Raw genomic sequence first — 21,976 nt, 5'->3', positions numbered from 1 at the left:
AACTGCCTTTTAAAGTTCTTTTGATATTGGACAATATCCCTGGTCACCCAGAACCCCATGAGTTCAACTTGCTCCTAAACACAATGTTTCTAATTCAGCCTCTAGATCAGGAAATCATAAGAACTCCTAAGACTTATTACACATGGTACTGACCAGATGCGGTGGCTCACGCCTGTAATCCCAGCACTTTGGGAGGCCGAGGTGGGTGGATCACTTGAGGACAGGAGTTCGAGACCAGCCTGGCCAATATGGTGAAACCCCGTCTCTACTAAAAATACAAAAATTAGCTGGGCATGGTGGCGGGCACCTGTAATCCCAGCTACTGGGGAGGTTGAGGCAGGAGAATCGCTTGAACCCAGGAGATGGAGGTTGCAGTGAGCTGAGATCACTCCAATGCACTCCAGCCTGGGCGACAGCAAAACTCTGTCTCAAAAAAACAGAAAAAAAAAAAGACTCATTACACATTACACATGGGGGAAAAGATTGTCAACACTAAGAAAGAGAACCTCTATAGAGAGAACAACATGAAAATCTGGAAGGATTACATAGTTGAAGATACCATCACTGTTACAGAAAAAGCTGTGAAAGCCATCAAGCCTGAGGCAATAAATTCCCACTGGAGAAAACGGTGTCCAGATGTTGTGCATTACCTCACCGGATTTACCACAGAGCCATTCAAGGAAATAATGAAAGAGATTGTGGATATGTAAAAAAGGTGTGTAGGAGTGAAGGGTTCAAAATATGAATCTTGGCTGGGTGCAGTGGCTCATACCTGTAATCCCAACACTTTGGGAAGCCAAGATGGGTGGATTGCTTGAGCCTAGGAGTTCAAGACCAGCCTGGACAACATGGTGAAACCCCATCTCTACAAAAAATAAAAAAATTAGCCAGGCGTGGTGGTGCACACCTGAAGTCCCAGCTACTTGGGAGGCTGAGGTGAGAGCATCACTTGAGCCCAGGATGTTGAGGCTACAGTGAGCCATGATCATGCCACTGCACTCCAGCCAGGGCAACAGAGCAAGAGCCTGCCAAAAAAAAGATATGAATCTTGAAGAAGCTCAAGAGCTAACAGACGTCACACTAGAGGAATGAACAGAAGACAACTTGATGGAGATGAGTGCTTCTGAAGCAATGCCAGACAATGAGGAAGAAGACATAGAAGAAGCAGCACCAGCAAACAAATAGACATTAGACAATCTGGCAGAAGGGTCCAATTATTCAAGACTGCTCTTGACTTCTTTTATGACATGAACCCTCCCATGATACAGGCACATGGTCAAAGGAGAATTGGTACCATATAGAAACATTTTTAGAGAAATGAAAAAGCCAGACAGAAATTACGATATATTTCTGTAAAGTTACACTGAGGGTGCCTGCCTGCCTCTCTTGTCTTCCCTTCCACCTCCACCACCACTTCCACCTCTGACAGCAATGCCAACCCCTCTTCTTCCTCCTCCCCTTCAGCCTACTCAGCATGAAGATGAGGATAGACTTTTTTTGTTTTTTGAAACACAGTCTCGCTCTGTCACCCAGGCCTTGGCTCACTACAACCTCCACCTCCCGGGTTCGAGTGATTCTCCTGCCTCAGCCTTCTGAGTAGCTGGGACTACAGGCGTGCACCACCACACCTGGCTAATTTTTGTATTTTTAGTAGAGACGGGGTTTCGCCATGTTGGTCAGGCTGGTCTTGAACACTTGACCTCAGGTGATCTGTCCGCCTCGGCCTCCCAAAGTGCTGGGATTACAGGAATGAGCCACCATGTCTGGCCGAGGATAGACTTTTATAATGATTCACTTCCACTTAATGAATAGTAAATATATTTTCTCTTCCTTATGGTTTTCTTTTTAAAAATTTAATTAAAAATTTTTTTTTAGAGAGGGGCTCTTAGTGTGTTGCCTGGGCTGGTCTCGAACTCTTGGCCTCAAGTGATCTTCCTGCCTGGGCCTCCCAATGTGCTGGGATTACAGGCACGAGCCACTGTGTCCAGTCAGTTTCCTTAATAACATTTTCTCTAGCTGACTTATTGTGAGAATTTAGTATATACACATATAACATGTAAGATACGTGTTAATTGACTGTTTATGTTATTGGTAAGGCTTCTGGTCAGCAGAGTTAAGTTTTGGGGGAGTTGAAAGTTATATGTGGATTTTCAATGGTGCAGGGGTCAGCGCCCTTATCCCTCACACTCTTCCAGGTTTAAGTATGTAAGACACTCCAGTAACTGCTAACAGCAATTCCCTCCTACTGGAGGAACTGAGTGACTGGAAGCTAGGATTGAGAGGCAGACCGTCCACTGCAGGTCCTTTGCTTCTGAAGTTTAAACTGTCCAACTGCACGAAGGTTTTGCCTAAATATAAGTACTTATTTATAAACAGATAAGTTATTCTAAGTGGGTAGAGTTGTATGCATGTGGATATTGGTGGGCGAGGGCAATCCAGAGGGAGGAACAGCCGGGGCAAAGGCGTGTAGGAGAGAAAGCTGGCTGCAAAGCCGCCTGTGCCTGGGGACAGCGACAGCACTTCACAAACACTGCACAGGGGCTCATCAGGCCTCCATGTTGCATTCTGATCAGCAGGAGCATTTCACAGTCCCAGGTATAAGCTCTCTTTGGACAGGCCCATGGCACTGAGTCAGCACTGAGCTGGGGTACTTTATCTACTCTGTTTCGTTTACATCTTGTTCCAATCCCAAAGAGTAGGTCTTAGGAATGATGTCTACTGGACAAAGAAGAATGAAGCTCAGAGAGGTTAAGTAACTTGCCCAAGGTCACAGAGCCATTAAGCAGCTCGGGTGGACCTAGGGCTGTGTATCACTTCCTTTCCAGAATTCTATAGATCAGGGTGGGAAAAAGTGGGGAGTGGGTGGAAAGAGTTAAGCACCCAAGAGTGAGCAACCAGGCTCTTCCCTGCATTTTCTTGGCCAGCCCCTCCCGCTTCTACCCAGGTTGTTATCTGGCCTAGGCCCCAACCACAACCCCCAATGGCCCCCCGCTGGCCGAAGGCAGGAAGGAGGCACAGATGGCAGGCGGGGACGAGGACCCCAGCCAGGCTCACCCAGCTGTCGCTTTGGAGAGCACCGTGCATCTCGCCCTCCTCCTCCTCCATTGAACAATTGGGAGCTGGCCAGCCTGGCCCCAGCTGTTCCCTCTCCCTGGTCCAGGGCTCCTACCGACCCAAGCTTCTGGGGTTTTTGTCTCCAGGGGAGGAGAAGCACAGAGTTTCAGAATGTCAGAGCTGGCAAGACCTCGGAGGACAACGGGCCCAACATCTCATTTTACAGATGGGGAAACTGAGGCCTAGAAAGGCAAAGGAACTCACCCAAGGTTACAAAGAACCAGGCAGAGAAGCTAGGTTTCCTAACTGCCAGTGAAGCTTAGGAGTTTGGGGAGCCCCACAGGAGTGAAGCGTGCTCAGGTCTATTGCATTGCTCCCTCCCCACCAACTTTCAGCCACAGCAGTTCTGCCTGTCCTGATTTTATACAATAATATTTCCCTCTGATTTTATTTCCAAGGTCTTTAATCTGAGTGGGGCCACAGACCCTGTTAGGAGGTTTGTGAGCCCGGGTAGGAGAAAACTTACATCTATATTTTCACTAGCCTCTAACTGAAACCTCACATTTCCTTTGTGTATAAATGTAGGCAGCAAACCCCAATAGGATTACTTGAACCTATAATGTGTTCATCAACAGGTATCACAGATATTTTCAGATAACTTCTGCTACTATTAACTCGAAATATGTATGCACATCATGACTTTGAAATTAGAGTCGTTACTGTGTCCTACACTCAATCATGGTGCATAATGCATTGATAGAAAAGCACTTATTACAGCACAATTCTGGTATACATTTTGATAACTGTATTTCCTTTTTTTTTTTTTGAGACAGGATCTCATTTTGTCACCCAAGCTAGAGTGCAGTGGCATGAGCACAGCTAACTGCAGCCTCAACCTCCCCGGGTTCAAGTGATGCTCCAACCTCAGCCTCCCCCGAGTATCTGGGACTACTAGCATACGCCACCACACCTAGCTAATTTTTTTGTATTTCGTAGAGATGGTGTCTTGCTATGTTGCCCAGGTTGGTCCCAAGCTCCTGCACTCAAGCAGTCCTTCCACCTTGGCCTCCCAAAGTGCTGGGATTACAGGTGTGAGCCACTGTACCTGGCCTGTGTTTCAATATAATTGGCTTCTTTTGTAATCCTATTTTGTATACTTAAAAACTTTATTCTGTGAAGGGGTCTATGGGTTTTTCTAGACTGCCAAAAGGATCTATCCCTGACTCCCCCAAAAGTTTATCTGTTTTATTTGAATAAAATTATTCAGTGTTAAAAACTAAAGTTTGCAAACTTTTGTACTCCATCTGTGACCTCATAACATTAAGGCAGAATTCTCATGACATAAATGAGCAAACTGGGGATCGGGGGGACTGGACCCTAGGTGGGGAGGGTGCATCAGAGCCCAGCAAGCCAGGATCACACCAGCAGACTTGCACTGAAAGGTTTGTCCTGAGCCAGGCACCTTCCAGGCTTTATGTAACACCTCACTGAATCCTCAGAACAGCCTCGGGGTTAGGACTAGCATGTCTCTCATTCTACAGCGAAGGAAACTGAGGCACAGATCAGATAACTTGCCCAAAGAACATGGCTGGCAAATGGTAGAGTCAGGGTTGAAAGCCAGGCCAGCTGATGCAGACCCTGCACCCCTAATCACTGGGCACACTGCCTCCCTGTCTAGGTAGATGGAAGCCTCTCACGGGAAGTCTCTAAGGTGTTGCTGTTGTCTGGATGCTTCTCTTGGTGGGGGAAGGAGGAGTGGGAAATGGGATGGTTCTGAAGCATTTGCTGTCAGGATCAATCATCTGACACATGGGGCACTAACTAGCTGTGCAACCTTGACCAAGTGTCTTGCCCTCTCTGGGCCTCAGTGTCTCCATCTATAAATTGCAGAGTTTTAAGCACTACCCCTCCATACCTTCCACCTCTCATGCTCACCTGACGACCCACTTGGAAACTCAGGCACAGGTTGCTTAGCAACTGAAATCAAGGTCTTGGCTGAGTGGAATGGAAAGGGGGGAGACAAGAAGTGCTATGTGATGCTGATGTCACAGAGCTGTCTCTTGACACGTGAGGCTGTGAATGCTGGGACCAACCCTTCTTCCTCCCACACCCCTCCATCAAGTCAAGAGCCTTGGGATGGGAGCGGGTTGGTGGGGGGGAGGGGGGTGAGGGGGAGGGGGAGGGGTGGGCAGCAGTCAGGGACATGAGGAAGGCCATCTGGAAATGGAAACTGCCCTAAGGACTAAATCAGGCCTGAAGTTTCTCAGGCAGGGCAAACAGGCAGCCATTGTTCTGGAAGCTGCCAGGAGAAAGGCCAGTGGTAGGAGCCTTGGCCAAGGCCTCTGGGCCCCAACTGCCCCCAGGGAGATGCTCTGTTTCAAGCCAGGCAACCTTAGTTCCACTCCCCACACCCCTCCTGCACCCTAAATCATTTTTGTTCCTTGAAGTGCTGAGAGTCACTGACACATGAGGGTGCTTCCAAAGCTACAGGCTCAGATGAGACACAACAGCAAGTCTCTACCTGGCCTCCTGTTGAGGGGCTTGGGGATGGCCGCCCTTTGTGGACAGATCTCCTGCAGACTGGAATTCCACTATTACCAACACATTCCTTTGGGTCTCAGGAGTCTGGTCTCCTTAAATCTCACCCTAATCTTAACCAAATGCAAATTCCCTTAGTAAAGGAAAGCCATTGTTATCATCGACACCTTAGGAGATGTGAGTGTGGACTCTGAGAAGTGGCTGAGGGCAAGGATTCTGGGGAAGGGGGCCAGAGGGTGTCCAGGCATGTCATGCAACCTTGGATAAGACACTTCTCCTTTTTGGGATCAGGACTTGTCGTGGGCACAACAAGGTGCTTGGAATCTATGATCCCTGGGGTCCCCTCTGACTCTGGCATTGTGTCAATGTAAGACTGGGATTGGGGCACTGGGGAGGAGGGCCGGCGAGAGGTATGGACTGTGAGGACTGTGTGGCTTCAGCCTGGCTCAGAGCACAGAGCTCATGCTCATTCAATGGGGCTGTGCCTCCATCTGAGCCAGCTAGACTCCAAGGAGCCTCCGTCTCAATTCCAGCACCGTTTTCTCCCACCAACCTGGATCTTTTAATAATAGAAGACATATAGCTCAGATTTGTTGAGCACTTGCTGTACGCCAGGCACTGTGGTAAAACCTTTACATGCCTTCCCTCATTAAACCCTGGCAGGCAGTCCAACTCCAGATAAACAGGCAGGCTGGCTTGAGAGGGGCACCACCAGACTCCATGGCAGCCCTGGACCCTCCCTAGAATCCCCCACCTCCAGGCACCCAGCCTGGCATGGCCACTTCAGTCATGCCTCCCTGGAGACCCTGCACCACCATCCCTGTACCCCTTTAGGCAAAAATGACTTGCCTATGGGTACCTTCCCCTCGAGGTAGCTCACTGCTAGGCATACTCAGGGACTGTGCCAGACAACAGTAGCAGGAAGGCCAAAGACAAGGCTCACACTTGCTGGCCACAGGCTCCAAATCCCACCAAAGCTAACAGGCTATTGCTAGGATGGGGTGGCCTGGAGATGGGTAACAGTCCTTGGCATCACCATGGCTCCCGTTTACTAGCACGTACTATGGGCCAGGCTACGTGCTAAGTGCTTTTTACAGCACCTTATTTAATCATCAGGCTACGTGCTAAACCCTTTTCACAGCACCTTATTTAATCATCACAGCACCCTGAGAAACATGCACTATTATTATTTCACAAACAGGGAAACTGAGAAACAGATGTTAGATGCCTAGGGTTTCACAGCTAAGGGGTGGAGCTACAACTTCCAAAGGTATGGGAGGCTCCAGGCCCTAGAAGGAAAATGGGTAGCAGATCAAGCAGACTGGCAGATGCTTCAGAGGCCAGGGCAATGCCTCTGGGCAGAGTTAGGGCCCATGGCTTGACTTCACAGAGTCCTAGTGAACCAGCTACTGTAATTTCCAGCCTCCCTGGCTCTGCAAGGAATGAGAGGAATGGAGCCAGGAAGACAGCTCAGCTGTAGACCCAGGCCTAAGGGAGAGGGATGGATTCTTTGACCTCCCATGATGCCCACTAGCCAGGCTGCATCTCTGGCCCCCTGGACTCCAAATCCAGAGAACGCCCATCCCATAACCTTGTAATAAAATAAGAGAGCGACACTTCCATTTCTGCAGAAGGGCTCGCCTTCACTTTCCTCAAAAATCAGCAGCCATTCTTCCAAAAAAGGAAAAACACAAAGCAAGCTGTCAATCTCGAGCCTCAGACAAATGAAATAAAGTTGCGACTTTTCTCTTTAAGAGCACAATTCTCCTCCCTTTTCCAAAGTCACTTACTGTACATTCAGGCTGTCATGGGCTTTGAGATGCAAATTGCACCAAGCGGAAGGCAGCTTGAAGAACAAAGAACGATTGAGGAAAGATCTGAAAAATGGATTTGGAAAAGGCTCTCTGAATTCCCTTGGAGAGGCGGAGACCTCACTGCAGAGCAGTGATGAAGATTCAGGCTTTTTTTTTTTTTTTCTGGGGGACAGAAGGTTTGAGGAGCTCAGTGCTGATTGTGGGGGAGTGATGGGGTGTTACAGAAATCTGGAATGGGAACGAAGGCTTTGGGTAAGCAAACAAAATATTATTTTACTACAGTCCTCAGTACTGAGCTGGGCACCTTTCCTCCTGACCCTGCTTTTAATATTAGGCCTCAGACATGCTGTGAGCTATGGAGCTAAATGATCCACCAACTTCTAGATTCAACTCCAGAGTTAAGACCAGCTGGGCCATGCAATATCGTTCTAAGGGCTTTCAGGGGAGGATGCAGCCCCTTTCAGTCTGGGCAGCCCCTGTAGGGTGCTGCATTCTGCCTAGGATCTGGTGGGGACGGGCTGCCAGGATCAGCAAAGAAGAGACCCCATCTCAGAGCAGACGGGCACCCGCCTCTGTGACTTGGCCATAGGTCAGCCCAATGGCCCCTTGGCTGAGGATCTACTGTGAGCCAGCCCCTGTGCAAACCAGACAAGTTTCCCACCCTTGGGGGCTCTAGGTCCAAGAGAGGTAGCCAATTGGACTACAAACTCCAGGTGGTCAAGACTTGGTCTTGTTTACTGCTTCCTTTTCGGTCCAGGAACTCTGACTGAAACCTAGCAGGCATTCAATACCCATCTGTTGGATGAATGGGTGGGTCGGTGGGCCAATTTTGCCTCCTGACCGCTGGAGTGATGCTATCTTGTCTGGACCGCTGCTCCAGGACCCCACCCCTGCCTCTCCTTGCCAACTGGAATTGTTGCTTCATTCCTTCAGAGAGTAAGCTTCCCCAAGATCTGCTGCACTTGTATGGAGTTTGGAAACATCTACTCTCTCGGCTTCCAAAAGAGATGGACACATGGGGTGTCAGCTCATCAGAGAGGTGTAAGAAAGTGTTGGTTGAATTAATGTTCAAGGAAATCCTCTAAGACATCCAAATGGCAGCAATAGCAATACAAGGCACATTTATAGAAATGCTTCCCTCTAAACCTCTGTAAGGTGGGCAGGCACACGACTGGGAGAGCCCTGGGCTAAATTCTGACTCTGCTACTTGTGGGCTGTGCAGTCTTAAAGGAGTTACTTGACTTTTCCGAGCCTCTGTTTCTTTATCTGTAAAAAGAGGAGAATAAGTATACTTTCATCATAGAACTTGAGGTGAGATTCAAACAGAGCAGGTATGTTAGATCCTCAAAAGCTCCTCAGGCCACACTACTGTGGTGGGGAAGGAGAATGCACCATCCCAGCCCCAGAGACCCGGTGTACAGCTGGGACTGAGAATGGCTGGGTTATAGGGAGAACCCAGACTCTTGATATCTAGGCCGGGTTTCTTCTCTTTCTGCCAGGTGCCAGTTGGGGTAGGAGGTAGCTCTGTTTCTAGCCCTGTTCTTCCTGTGGCCTGGATCTGGAGGTGGCAGGCAGTCCGGGTGAAGTGCAGCAGGAAAGGGGTGGTGCCCCTGGGGAGGCCCCAGTGGTTAATCAGGCTGCTGGGCACAGTGCCTGCTCTCTGGAATATTCATAAGGCCCCTCCAGCTGTGCCAGGCAATCAGGGTGCTGATTGCTCCCCCATCTGCAGCTTAACATTCCACTCCAGAGAGCTGGCAGCTGAATGTTAACTAGGGGAAAAAACAGGCACTGGCCTTCACAATGGCAGCCTGAATAAGAGACCTGAGGAAGACAGAGCCACTCCTTCGAGATCTGCCAGCCAGAACTTATCTGTTTACCAGCATCATGGGTGGTGGAAAGAATCATGGATTCAGAAATAAGTGAGCTGGCTTGGGGTCCATACTGTATGCCCGGCTGTGCCGTCTCAGCTTCCCCAAGTGTGAGGTGGGGATGGCTGTACCCACCTGCTGAGAGGATCAATGAACATAGAGTTTGCTGGAACTCGAGAGTGCTGTACAAAGGCAAAGCATCTTCGCGGTTGTTGTTTGTAGTTGTTGTAGACACGGCTTCCTACTCTGCAGAAGAATTTTTAATCATAAATATGGAAATCTCAAGCAAGCTGGCTTTGAAGAAAATGGAGCAAGGAGAGAAAAGCTCTGTGGAAGGTTCTGAGCCTCCCTCAGGAGGTGTGGCCTCGGGGCAGGGATTTGGGGATCCTGGGCAGGTGCTATTCTCTTCTGGTCCAAATCTCTCAGAAAAGCAAGCAAGGAATGAGAGGATATGCTGGATAGCGGAGGGAAAAAACTTAGAGAAGAACTGAGACAATTCTCTGCGGCCTGCTGTTTGCTCAAGACAAAAATCTGGAGCCATTCAGCGTAGGGACAAGACTGTCCCACCATGAATTAATAGCTTATAACTAACGCTCAAAGTGATGATTTGCAGTCACCAAGAAATGGCCCAAATCTTTTCTGTGTTTGTATTGAATACAGGAAACTGTTTTCAGGGAAATTTCTATCAAACTGAGGGGGTGAAAACTGGAGCTAAAATAATCTGACCCTTTTCCTTCCTAGAAAATCGGCTAGTGTGGAATAACATCTCCACCGCTGCCAGATCAACGAAGGGTTCCGCATTGGGCCTGACTGCCTCCCTCTCCCCGCACCCCCTGCACCAACCTAGAGGCTGTCCCACGCCTGCAGGCCCAGCCCTGACCACAGGGGGCGGTAGAAGGACGGCCATGGCTTGGGCGGCAGGGGAAGCCGGCGCTGGCTCCAATACCTAAGTCATCCCGCTTTGGAGGCGGGACCCTGCGTCCCATAGTCCCCAGACTCGGGGTCCTGCCTCAAACTACTTGAGCCTCGCAGATCAAGGAGCTGCCTCACCCTCCCACGGAGTCAGTAACCCACGCCACCCCTCGCCATGCCTTCACTATGGGTCCTGCAGTTCTGTTTGAACTTTCAACCGCAAGCCCATATTCAGGTGTTACTCTGGGAGGAAACATTTGCAACATACATAAGAGAGGGCTGATGTTCAAGGCAGATGAAGACATTCATCTGACCAGAGGGCAGCAGGCAAACTTAGCGGATGGGGCCCCTCGTCTTTACCCAGTGCACACCCTGCACTGAGCCCCTCTCCGGCCTGTAGGGCCTCTGAAACTTCAGGGGCTCCCTCTTCACATCAGCGAATTGCCTTTATTTTTTCTAAAGTACAAAACGTTAAGTACTCATTGTAAGAAATTTAGATCATATAGCTAAGGGAAAAGAAAATTAAAGAGCACTCATGGTCCCAATACTTGGGAGATAACAACTTTTGACATTTGATGTATATTTTTTCAGTCGCTTCCAGATAGGTAAATAGATAGTTTTCGTTTTTGAGACGGAATCTCACTCTGTCGCCAAGCTGGAGCGCAGTTGCGCGATTTTGGCTCACTACAACCTCCGGCTCCCAGGTTTAAGCGATGCTCCTGCCTCAGCCTCCCAAGTAGCTGGGATTACAGGCACGCACCATCACGCCCAGCCAAGTTTTGTATTTTTAGTGGAGACGGGGGTTTCACCATGTTGGCCAGGAATGTCTCTTTTTTTTTTTTTTTTTTTTTTTTTTTTTAAGACAGAGTTTCGCTCTTGTTGCCCAGGCTGGAGAGCAGTGGCGCGACCTCAGCTCACCGCAACCTCCCCGCCTTCAATTCTCCTGCCTCAGCTTCCTGAGTAGCTGGGATTACAGGCACCTGCCATCATACCCCGCTAATTTTGTATTTTTAGTAGAGACGGGGTTTCTCCATGTTGGTCAGGCTGGTCTTGAACTCCTAACCTCGGGTGATCAGCCCGCCTCGGCCTCCCAAAGTGCTGGGATTACAGGGGATAGATATTTTTAATGTGATTAATCGTATATTGCATTTCTTCACATAACAGTGTATCATATAAATAGTTTTCTCTTGTTAAATATTACTTTGCATCGCTGGTCCTCAGTGTATGGTCTGGGGACCTCTGGAGATCCCCGAGACCATTTAATGCAGTCCATTGGGTCAAAAGTATTTTCCTAATAATAAGACATTGTCTGCCACTTCACTCTCATTCTCTCTCTTGAGTGTATAGTGGGGTTTTCCAAAGGCTGCATAATGTGTGATATGCAAAGCCAGCCAGCTGTCTTCTAATAAGCCAGACATATATTAAAGAGATTTGCAAAAGTGTAAAATGATGCCATTCTTCTCATTAACTTTTTTGCCTTAAAAAAAGTTATTTTTAATAAAAATATGTTTTTCAGGAGAACATGAAATAGACTTATCATTATGCAAGTTAATAAATACATATTTTAAAATTCCTTCATTTTTATTTTGAATATGCTAAATATTGACAGATATAACCCACATAAACAAAAGTTCTTTGGGATCCTCAATAATCAAGAGTGGAAAGTGATCCTGAGACTGAACGCTGGAGAATGAGACTGCTCTACAGCATCATTTTAATGACTGCATAGTGTCCCTTTGTGTGGCTCTTCCCTAATTTGTTTACCCCATTTCCTTAATGATGGACCTGCAGGTTGTTTCCAACCTTTCACTATCATAAAATTGCTACACAATCACTCAGTACTCATGTAAAGTGAAAACTTCTTGAAATGAGAGAAAACAACAGAAATCAATTGGTACTGTGAGTCATCACAATGAGTCCATGATTAATCAAGTTAAATAAAATATATTACAGCACATGAACAAATAAAGTTGAAAAAAGATATATATCAAATACACCTTATATGTATATATATAGCATATTTCTATATATAGAGAGACAAACTCTGTAAAGAGCACGTTCTTTTCTGCTGTCCATGAAGTGTTTACAAAGTGTGATCATATTCCAGACCAGTGCTACTGACAGTGTAAAACATTTTGTTACCATTACAGAAATTGAGAGGAAGCGTTTAGAAACGTTTAAGCAATTTGACAGAGAAACTTTATTTTTGTTGAATATAATTTAAAAATTGAGGCTTGTAAAAATAATCGAGTACTAAAAAATGCTGCACACATATTTTTTAAATACACTTGAGAATAGTTCTGTAGGATGAATTCCTAGAGTGGAATTGCTAGGTCAGTAGACATGCATCTTTAAATATTAGTAGAAATTGCCAACTTGCCTCATTTACATCTTACGAAGAGTGTATTTGAGCACCTGCTCTCTCACACCTTTGGCAATATTGATGATTATTACTCTTTTAAATCTTTTCCAATTAGTAGGTTAAAATATATATTTTGCCTTCTGTGAATTGCTTATTCATATCTTTTGCCTTTCTTCCTTTCTCTCTCTCTCTCTTTCTTTCTTTCTTTTTTTTGAGACGGAGTCTCGCTCTGTGGCCCAGGCTGGAGTGCACTGGCACAATCTTGGCTCACTGCAAGCTCCGCCTCCTGGGTTCACACCATTCTCCCACCTCAGCCTCCCAAGTAGCTGGGACTACAGGCGCCCGCCACCAGACCTGACTAATTTTGTTTTTGTATGTTTAGTAGAGACAGGGTTTCACCATGTTAGCCAGGATGGTCTTGATCTCATGACCTTGTGATCCACCCGCCTCTGCCTCCCAAAGTGCTGGGATTACAGGCGTGAGCCACTGCACCCGGCCTTTTGTTTCTTTCTTTTTTTTTTTTTTTTTTTTTTAGCTGGAATCTTGTTCTGTCGCCCAGGCTGGAGTGCAGTAGCGCAATCTCGCCCACTGCAACCTCCGCCTCCCGGGTTCAAGCAATTCTCCTGTCTCAGCCTCCCAAGTAGCTGGGACTACAGGCGCATGCCATCATGCCCAGCTAATTTTTGTATTTTTAGTAGAGGCGGGATTTCACCATATTGGTCAGGCTGGTTTCAAACTCCTAAACTCAGGTGATCCACCCACCTCGGCCTCCCAAAGTGCTGGGATTACAGGCGTGAGCCACCATGCCCAGACTCTTTTTTTTTTTTTTTTTTTTTTTGAGAGACAGGATCTTTCTCCGTTGCCCAGGCTGGAGTGCAGGGGAGTGATCATAGCTCACTGCAGCCTCCAATTCCTGGGTTCAAGCAATGCTCCCACCTCAGCCTCCCAAGTAGCTGGGACTTCAGGGCAAGCCACCATGCTCGGCTAATTTTTTTCTTTTTTTTTTTTTAATTTGTAGAAACAGGGTCTCAGGGCCTCACTATGTTGCCCAGACTGGTCTCAAACTCCTGGGGTTAAGTGATCTTCCTGCCTTGACCTCCCAAAGTGTTGGGATTACAGGCGTGAGCCATGGCACCTGGCCCCAGTCCCTTCTTTCTTTTTTTGAGATGGAGTTTCGATCTTGTTGCCCAGGCTGGAGTGCAATGGCACAATCTCAGCTCACCACAACCCCCGCCTCCCAGGTTCAAGCGATTCTCCTGCCTCAGCCTCCAGAGCAGCTGGAATTACAGGCATGTGCCACCATGCCTGGCTAATTTTGTATTTTTAGTAGAGACGGAGTTTCTCCATGTTGGTCAGGCTAGCCTCAAACTCTCGACCTCAGGTGATCTGCCTGCCTTGGCCTCCCAAAGTGCTAGGATTACAGACGTGAGCCACCGTGCCCGGTCGGGTTCTTTTTCTTGTTAATTTTTCTGGAACTCTTTATATATTCTTCACAGGAATACTTTGTCTATTATATATTGCAAATATTGTAGTCAAGTATGTGGCTTGAGTTTTCATTTTGTTTAGGTGCCTCATTGTAGTACAGAAACTATCTTTTAAAAATTTATTCTAACCTATTCATTTCCTTTATGATTTGGGGGATTCCTGGCTTTCTTAGGAAGCCTTTCTTCATCTCATGATTTTAAACATGCACTCCATTTTCCTCTAATACACTTGTAGCTTTTCTTATTTTAAATGTTTAGATCTTTAATGCATCTGGAATTAATTTTTGTCATGATGTGAGGTATTGCTTTTTGACCCCTGTGAGCCTAAAGTGGAGCATGGCAGGGTGCTGTCGATAGGTTTGAGCCTCAGTAAGAACCAGCCCACATGTTCCTGGGGATCTGCAGGCCTGGATGGATGGAGCTGAGTGCGTGCCTGAGGCAACAGTGATCGGAGGCCATCTGATTCAGGAGGGAAGGGAAGCTGCATTTGAGGATCCTTCCGAATGTGTTAGAGCTGCTGTGAGCCTTTGCCAAGTTGACCAGCATAGTGGATAACTTTCCCAAAAAAGTAACCAAACATCCTTAACATGTTGTGTGGTTCACTAGGAGCTTCACATCTATTATCTCACTTAAGGCCAACATGACAGATGTAGGCAGAGGAGGATTTCTGATCCTGCTTTTACCATTACAGGAAAATAAGGGTCAGAGAGGCGAAGTGACATGCACACAGTCCCAAGTCTGGCAAGTGCAGAACCCAGACCTCCCACCATCAAGTGCATGCTCCTTGGACCTCTCTGTGCATCAGGCTGTGTCCTCAGTGTCCCTGCAGCTGCCCCTCTGATGGAGAGGAAGATCTGGTCTAAGCCTTTTCCAAATCTGTGCTCCCCCACTGTGGGTAGGAGAGACTGGAAAAATCCATCCTCCACCACCAGCTGACAGTGAATTTTGAGAACCAAGGCTTCCTTCCACATGCACCTCTTCCTCCCCCTGAGCGATTTGGCGGAGGGTGGGAGTGGGGATGAGTCAGGCTGGGAAGGGGGAACTCAGCCATAAACAAGTGGGACTGACAGCAAGCACTTTCCCTGAAGCGCGTGACCTCCCACGGGCCTCTGGGGACTCCGCCTGAATGGCTATGGCTTAAAAATTTCATGATCTAGGTTTTGCAGATTTAATCTGTTATATTCACGTAAGCAGCTGCAGAAAGGGGAAAATCTTTAGATAGGAGGTGGGGGATGGGGAAGAAGGTAAATTATTTCCAGTCTCTCAGTAGAGAGCAATTAAAAAAAAATGAGTGGGCCAGGTGCAGTGGCTCATGCCTGTAATCCCAGCACTTTGGGAGGCCAAGGTGGGCAGATCACCTGACGTCAGGATTTCGAGACCAGCCTGACCAACATGGTGAAACCCCATCTCTACTAAAAATACAAAAATTAGCTGGGCGTGGTGGCACGTGCCTGCAATCCCAGCTTCTCGGGAGGCTGAGGCAGGAGAATCGCTTGAACCTGGGAGGCAGAGGTTGCAGTGAGCCGAGATCGCGCCATTGAACTTCAGCCTGGACGACAGAGCAAGACTCCATCTCAAAAAAAAAAAAAATTGTATAATTTTTGCAGATGCTCAATGTATAATACCTATGGCTGGGTCCTCATCCCTTCCGGCTCCAAACCAAGAGGACACTCAGGACACAGAGTGGTAGAGCTAGACTTGGTCTTGGAGATCAGAGTGTTCCACTCCCTCAGGGAATGGAACCTTATGTACACCAAGGGAGTGGCTTGTCCAAGTGCATACCTTTAGGCAAGCTCTGGAAAGAGATCTCAGGTCTCCTGGATCCAGGTCCTGCACTTGTTCTGTTGAATCTCAGGAAAACCCTAAAGAAGGCATAGCCACTAGATGCTTGATGAGGAAGTAAAAGGTGGGAACTCAGAGAGAAGTAGGGTCAACAGGCCTAAGAGAGACCAAGGAGGGCTCCTCTCTGCCCTGGAGCTGCAGCTGGAGTGAAGGTAGAGGCCACCTACCTGCTCCAGGGGGATGACGAGGAAGGAGCCGCCCCCTGCGCTCTCGGTGACGATGGCCAGGAAGCGGGTGTTGACGGCACAGAAGTGGTTGTCATGCACATTCTTGGTGATGGGGATCCCATCGAAGCAGTGCTCCCGGTTGGCCACCTTCCCGTAGACATTCCGGAACTTGGAGCTACGGTATTGCGGACGCCAGGACATCTGTGAGGGGCCAGGAGAGACAAGGGTCAGGCTGGGCCCTGTGCCATGAAAGGCCTGGGCTGGGCTCTTGGGGGATGGAAGCTGCGGCTCAGAGGTGCAGCAGGTGAGCAGGCCCTGGGTCCCCTGTCAGGAAGAGATGGAAAGGAAGAAGCATCCAAGAATTCAGGGCACACTCATACGCCCAGCCCGTTCTAGTGGGTTTCATCTTTTAATAAAGTCTTACAAGAACAAAGATTGGCATAGGAGCTTTTGGTACACATGCCCACTCCCACTTTCTAGAAAGGCTGCAGGGTCCTTTTACTACCCAGGAACCTATCATGTGATAGAGCAAAGCAAGAACACATACAGACTCCCTCCTGAGTATCTGGAACTGTGCTCGGTTCAGCATGGGAGATGCGGACAGCAGAGGCCAGTGTTGACCAAGATTGAGGACAGGGCCCACAGCAGGAGTGGGGCGGGGAGATGTCTCTCCACGTGCAAGAAGGCAACCCCCCATCCACTGTCATCCCCTCGGATTCTCTAGTGTTTCTAATCCACAGGTACACCCTCATAAATCTCTGAGTCCTGGATATTATCATCATATCATCAGGCACAGAGAGGTTAAGTGACTTGTCCAAGGCTACACAGCTAAGTAGGGCCATGAACATAGGTCTCCTGACTGGAAATCCAAGACTCCTCCTATGCCAGATTACCCTTTGGAGCAAGGTTTCTCAGCATGTGGCCCACAGATCACCTGTATCAAAGTCATCTGGGGTTGGGGAAGTCTCTGAGCTTCCTATGTCATTTATAAGAAATGCTGATTACTGGGTCCCAATCTAGACCTACTGAATCCAATATTTTGAGGATGGAACCCAGGAATCAGTACTTTTCCATCACAACTGGAGAGTCTCACGCGATGACAAAGCACATGATTAAAGCAATCTGGATTGCTGAGTCACTACATGAGGCGTTGCTGTCTTGGAGCACTTACAGAATCCATAGCGGACTTTGCACGAGTGACAAACTTTTGTTATAAGCCGCTAAGATTTTGGAGTTAATTTGTTATTACAGCATATCCTAGCCTGTTGTAACTGATATACTTTGTAGTTGTTTTTTTTTTTGGTTTTTTCTTTTTGTTTGTTTGTTTTTGAGACGGGGCTGTCACCCAGGCTGGAGGGCAATGGTGCGATCTCGGCTCACTGGAACCTCCGTCTCCCAGGTTCAAGTGATTCTCCCACCTCAGCCTCCTAAGTAGCTGGGATTACAGGGGCCCACCACCACGCCCTGCTAATTTTTGCATTTTTAGTAGAGACAGATTTCACCATGTTGGCCATGCTGGTCTTGAACTCCTGACCTCAGGTGATCCATCTGACTCGGCCTCCCAAAGTGCTGGGATTACAGGTGTGAGCCACGGTGCCGCCTGGCCTGCATTTGATTTAAATCAAGCCAGGAGCTAAGTCACAAAGTCCTCTTTATTGAAGGAAGAAGTTCAGAATCCAGAAGGAGAATCCCAGGGAAGATTCCTCACCTTCAAGCAAATTCTCTTCCACCAGCAGTCTGGGCCCCAACCCCTGCCTCTCCACTGCCTCTTCTCCACTTCCCAAGGTTGCCCTCCAACCCACAGGGCCAGTCTCCCTGCTCTCCGCTCCTCCCTACTTCCCTGCCTTTGCCCATGCTGTGTCCCTGTCCCACTTGCCGTCTCTCTTTCCTGAGTTCTGCTCCAGACTGTCTGGATAAAGTCATGCTGGAGAGTCAGGAGCATTGGATGGGAGGCTGGTGGGTCACTGCCCTTTCCCCTCCCCAGGCTGACTGTGTGACCTGAGGCAAGGCCTTCCCCTCTCCTCCCCAGGCTGTGTGACCTCAGGCCAGCCTCTCTCCTCCCCTCCCCAAGCTGACTATGTGACTGCAGGCAAGGCTCTCCCTTCCCCAAGCACTGGCTCCTCATCAGGACACCAACTATTCCCAAAGTGGGGTCCCAGGTGGTCCTTTACATGGTTACAGAGATGAAGTTAATTTTAGCCAGTCATGTGTTTATTTTAAATTGCTTTAGAAAAAATATAACTTGCATGCCAAATCCATGATTTCACAGATACTACCGCTAATGAGGCTAAGTTTTAAAAAGTGAATCAATTCAAAGAAAAATACAGTATGAAAAATACAGTATGGGTGGTTGGTGGACCTGGCAAAAGTTTAATCTGAAGTGAGAACACCAGGTATTTCTCTGTCTTTTCCATGCAGAACATTCTCGATGCCACAGTTTCCACAGAAGAGAAAGGAGGTGTTGAGCTTGGTCACTCCAACCTCCTGTTCCTTGCTGTGCAATTCTAGCCTGGAATGTCTTCTCTGTGCAGCCAACCCTCAGCCTTCAAGGCCCGACTCACTCTGATCTACATAGTCCACAGTGACCTTCTCAGAATCCGCAGACAGCCGGCGCCTCTCCCTGGGCTCCTAGTCTAGAGCTTGTCCTAGCCTCTCCCATCCTGGGGGTGGAGCGCTGCTCTGTGATGGCAGGAAGTGATACCAGGGTCTTCTGAAAGACTGAAGACCAGTTTGCACTTTTCCCAGGCAGCCTAGGTGAGTCGTGGAGGCCATGGGGAGACCTGCTGGGTAACTGGCCTCGTGGCAGGCCCAGCCCATCCATGAAGGGAGCCCAGCCTAGTGGGGAGACAGATGACACAGTTCAGCATCCACCAGAACCTGAGGCTCAGGGAGCCAAAGGGATGGCAAGTTCTGTCTCCAACCCCAGCACAGCCCGTGGCTGGGCACCGGGGATGGTCTGCACAAGGCCTGTTTCTAGACTGAGTGCCCAGTTCTCTGCTTTTCCCAGTGCAGACGTCACCGCAGGCTCTCCCTGGGGTACAAGGGGAAGGGTCACAAGAACCGGACTGGAAGCCACGCACACCTAGATTCAAATCCCAACCCTGCTGTGTGACTTGGGCAAATCACTTAACCTCTCTATGCCAGCTCCATCTACTCCCATATTAAAGAGGATAGCAGGCATGGTGGCAGGCACCTGTAATCCCAGCTAGTCGGGAGGCTGAAGCAGGAGAATTGCTTGAACCCAGACGGCAGAGGTTGCAGTGAGCCGAGATCGCGCCACTGCACTCCAGCCTGGGCAACAGAATGAGACTCCGTCTCAAAAAAAAAAAAAAAAAAAAAATAGGCTAGGCTGGGTGAGGTGAGTCACTCTTGTAATCCCAGCACCTTGGGAGGCTGAGGCGGACAGATCGCTTGAACCCAAGCATTGGAGACACTAGCCTGAGCAACATAGCAGAACCCTGTCTCTATACCAAAAACACACGAAGTTAGCCAGGCATAGTGGTACACGCCTATAGTCTCAGCTACTTGGGAGGCTGAGGTGGGAGGATGGCTTGAGCCTGGGAGGTGGAGGTTGCAGTGAGCTGAGTTGCACCACTGCACTACCACCTGGGCGACAGTGCCGAACCCTGTCTCAAAAAAATAAATAAAAAATAAAGGTGGCTAATCATCCCCATCACCTCCAAGGGCTTGGGAGGAGCCAATGCCAAGCTGCCTGTCATATGCCCAGCACAGGACATGCTGACCTGATAGGCTCTCCTGAGCCCACCCAGCAAAGTCCACACTTACCCCAGGTTCCCCAGGTGGAGCGCTCAGCGGCCCGCAGTTTCTGTGCCTGTTTTCCCATCTGACTTCACCTCTTCCTCGTCCACCCTCCCCCTTCTCCTTTTCCCTGCTCCTTCTGCTTCCTCCCACTCTCTGCCCTTCTTTCCTCTCTCCCCCAAATCCCCAGCTCCCCAGTCCTCAGCGTGTAGACACAGGAAGGCGGCATCTGTGGTGAAGGCTCTGGTGGGCACACTTGTGGTCTCTTGAGTGACTCCTTACCCATCTCCTGTTGCCCCCACAGCCCAGCTAGCACTTCTGAGCTGGATGCTGCATCCTGGGGGACCACAGCGCTCAGGCTCGGGGTGAGCAGGCATGTTCTCCCACTCAGCGTGTTCCCCGGGGATGGGCCTGGGCAGGCCCTAGAATGAGGCAGGCCTGCTTCCTGGAAAGAATGGAGAGTGTCTGTCTCTCAGCAAGCCTGGGCTGGCCTCTCCACTGTGGCTGGTAGGCTGGGACTGGATCTCCATGGAGATTCTCTCTGCTGGGCCTTTGAAAGGGCCAGGGGAAGGGAGGTCAGGGGCTGCTGTTGATCAATGGCTCCACATCCCTGGGCGTGGAGCTCCACTCCACGTGAACCTATGCGTAAGTGTTCACACAGAACCCTGAGCTGGGAGTCTGCAGTCCTGGCTCCGCTCCCCATTCAGACTCCTACTGACCTTGGGAAAGACACTTTGCTGCTCCAAGCACCAGTTGCTCCTCCTCCTCTACCCCAGCCCTTCTCTTTCTTTCTACTTCTGTGGAATTACAGGAAAAGAACTTGCAAAAATCATGACTCCTGCCTCCTCATTACTTCAGCATGCATTTCCTACAAAGGACGGCAATTTCCTTAGCACATCACCATCATCGCATCTGAGAAAACTGACCATTCCTCAGTACCATGTAATGCCCAGCCCGTGTTTAAATTTCCCCCCAATGCCTTTTACAGCTATTTTAGTTTCTGACCTAGGATTCAGTGAAACCTAGGTTCATGTGTTGCATTTGGTTGTGATCTCTCTTTTGCCTTCTTTAACCTAGAATACTCCTATCACCTTTTTTTTTTTAAATAGCATTGCCTTTTGGAAGATACCAGGTCAGTTGTCAGTCATCTTATAAAACATTCCAATGATTTGTCTCATGATGCTTCAGGGCAATGCCAAAGTTGTTCCTGTATCCCTTGTAAACTTTAAGAGTTAGGTCTAAGGCCTTGATTTGATTCAGGTTACTATGTCTCCATTATCAGTTACTTGGCTTTGGTAAAGCATGCGAAAGGAGAGGAGAGGGCAGGGGGAATGTGTGAGCACACACCTGGTCTGGCTGTTGGCAGTGAGGAGGCCACCTGGCCAGTGCCAAGGGTTTGTTCTGGAAGGTGATGGACAGAGGCTGGAAGGCCAGGCCAGGCACGAGTACACACTGTGGGCCAAAGCTGGGTGTCTGCAGAAGGACATGCATTACTAAGGAGCTGACCTCACTGTGAGGTCAGATGCATGGGTGTGCAGGCAGGGAACAGAAAAGACTCCTCCCTACTCTGCCAGAGAGAGGAGGCCTTGCCGAGGCTGTAACCGGGGGAGGTGCCCAGACCTCAAAGGGAAATCGGTGGGGGCGGCCAAGAGGTGACCTGAAAATCTGGCCCTTTGCCTTTACCCTTAAAGCCCTGCCCAGATCCTGGTAGATTCCCCCCGACTGATTCTAGTGAGAGCAGAACACACTCTCTTTGAATCTTTTAGGACCAATGAGCACAAGGCGCAAGACTGGGACATATTGGTTTTGAGATTGGTTTTCAAGATTGGTTTTGAACTCTGTAAAAGAAAGGACTTTCTTAATGGTTAGAGCTGCCTAACTTGGAAAAAGAAGCTACCTTGATAGGTAGTGAGCTTCCCATCCCTGGGGGGGTTCAAGATTTAGGTGGATGACCTCCGATTAAGGACGATGTGGAACAGTGAATGGAATTAGATCGCCTTCCAGCCCTGAGATAATAGAGTTCCTCTACTTTATTAAAGACATCATGTTGGAACAGAAAGGAGTTTTGGGGTCTACCACCTTGGTTCTGCCACCCTGGCTGGGGGCCTTCCTCTTTTATATTCCCCTACCCCAGTTGGGTTGCTGTGACCCTGAATGACAACAGCTCTTACATGGC

The 21,976-nt window shown here is 48.8% G+C and overlaps 1 protein-coding gene across 6 annotated transcripts in view; it reads right to left on the bottom strand.

The window, feature by feature from the left end:
- CORO2B (coronin 2B) overlaps positions 1–21,976 on the bottom strand; it is a 215,245-nt gene that overhangs the window by 66,020 nt on the left and 127,249 nt on the right. For 5 of the 6 annotated variants that reach the window (XM_063698656.1, XM_063698655.1, XM_063698657.1 and 2 more), the window contains one exon: positions 16,042–16,242. In XM_063698656.1, the coding sequence (XP_063554726.1) occupies positions 16,042–16,242 (201 nt within the window). Of the gene's footprint in view, positions 1–16,041; positions 16,243–19,827; positions 19,916–21,976 lie in introns of those variants that run through there. The other variant, XM_019011202.4, reaches the window with a different exon arrangement.

The sequence above is a fragment of the Gorilla gorilla genome, chromosome 16 (genome assembly GCF_029281585.2).
Source record: "Gorilla gorilla gorilla isolate KB3781 chromosome 16, NHGRI_mGorGor1-v2.1_pri, whole genome shotgun sequence".
NCBI classification, from domain to species: domain Eukaryota; kingdom Metazoa; phylum Chordata; class Mammalia; order Primates; family Hominidae; genus Gorilla; species Gorilla gorilla.
This window is presented reverse-complemented; position numbering and strand designations above follow the sequence as displayed.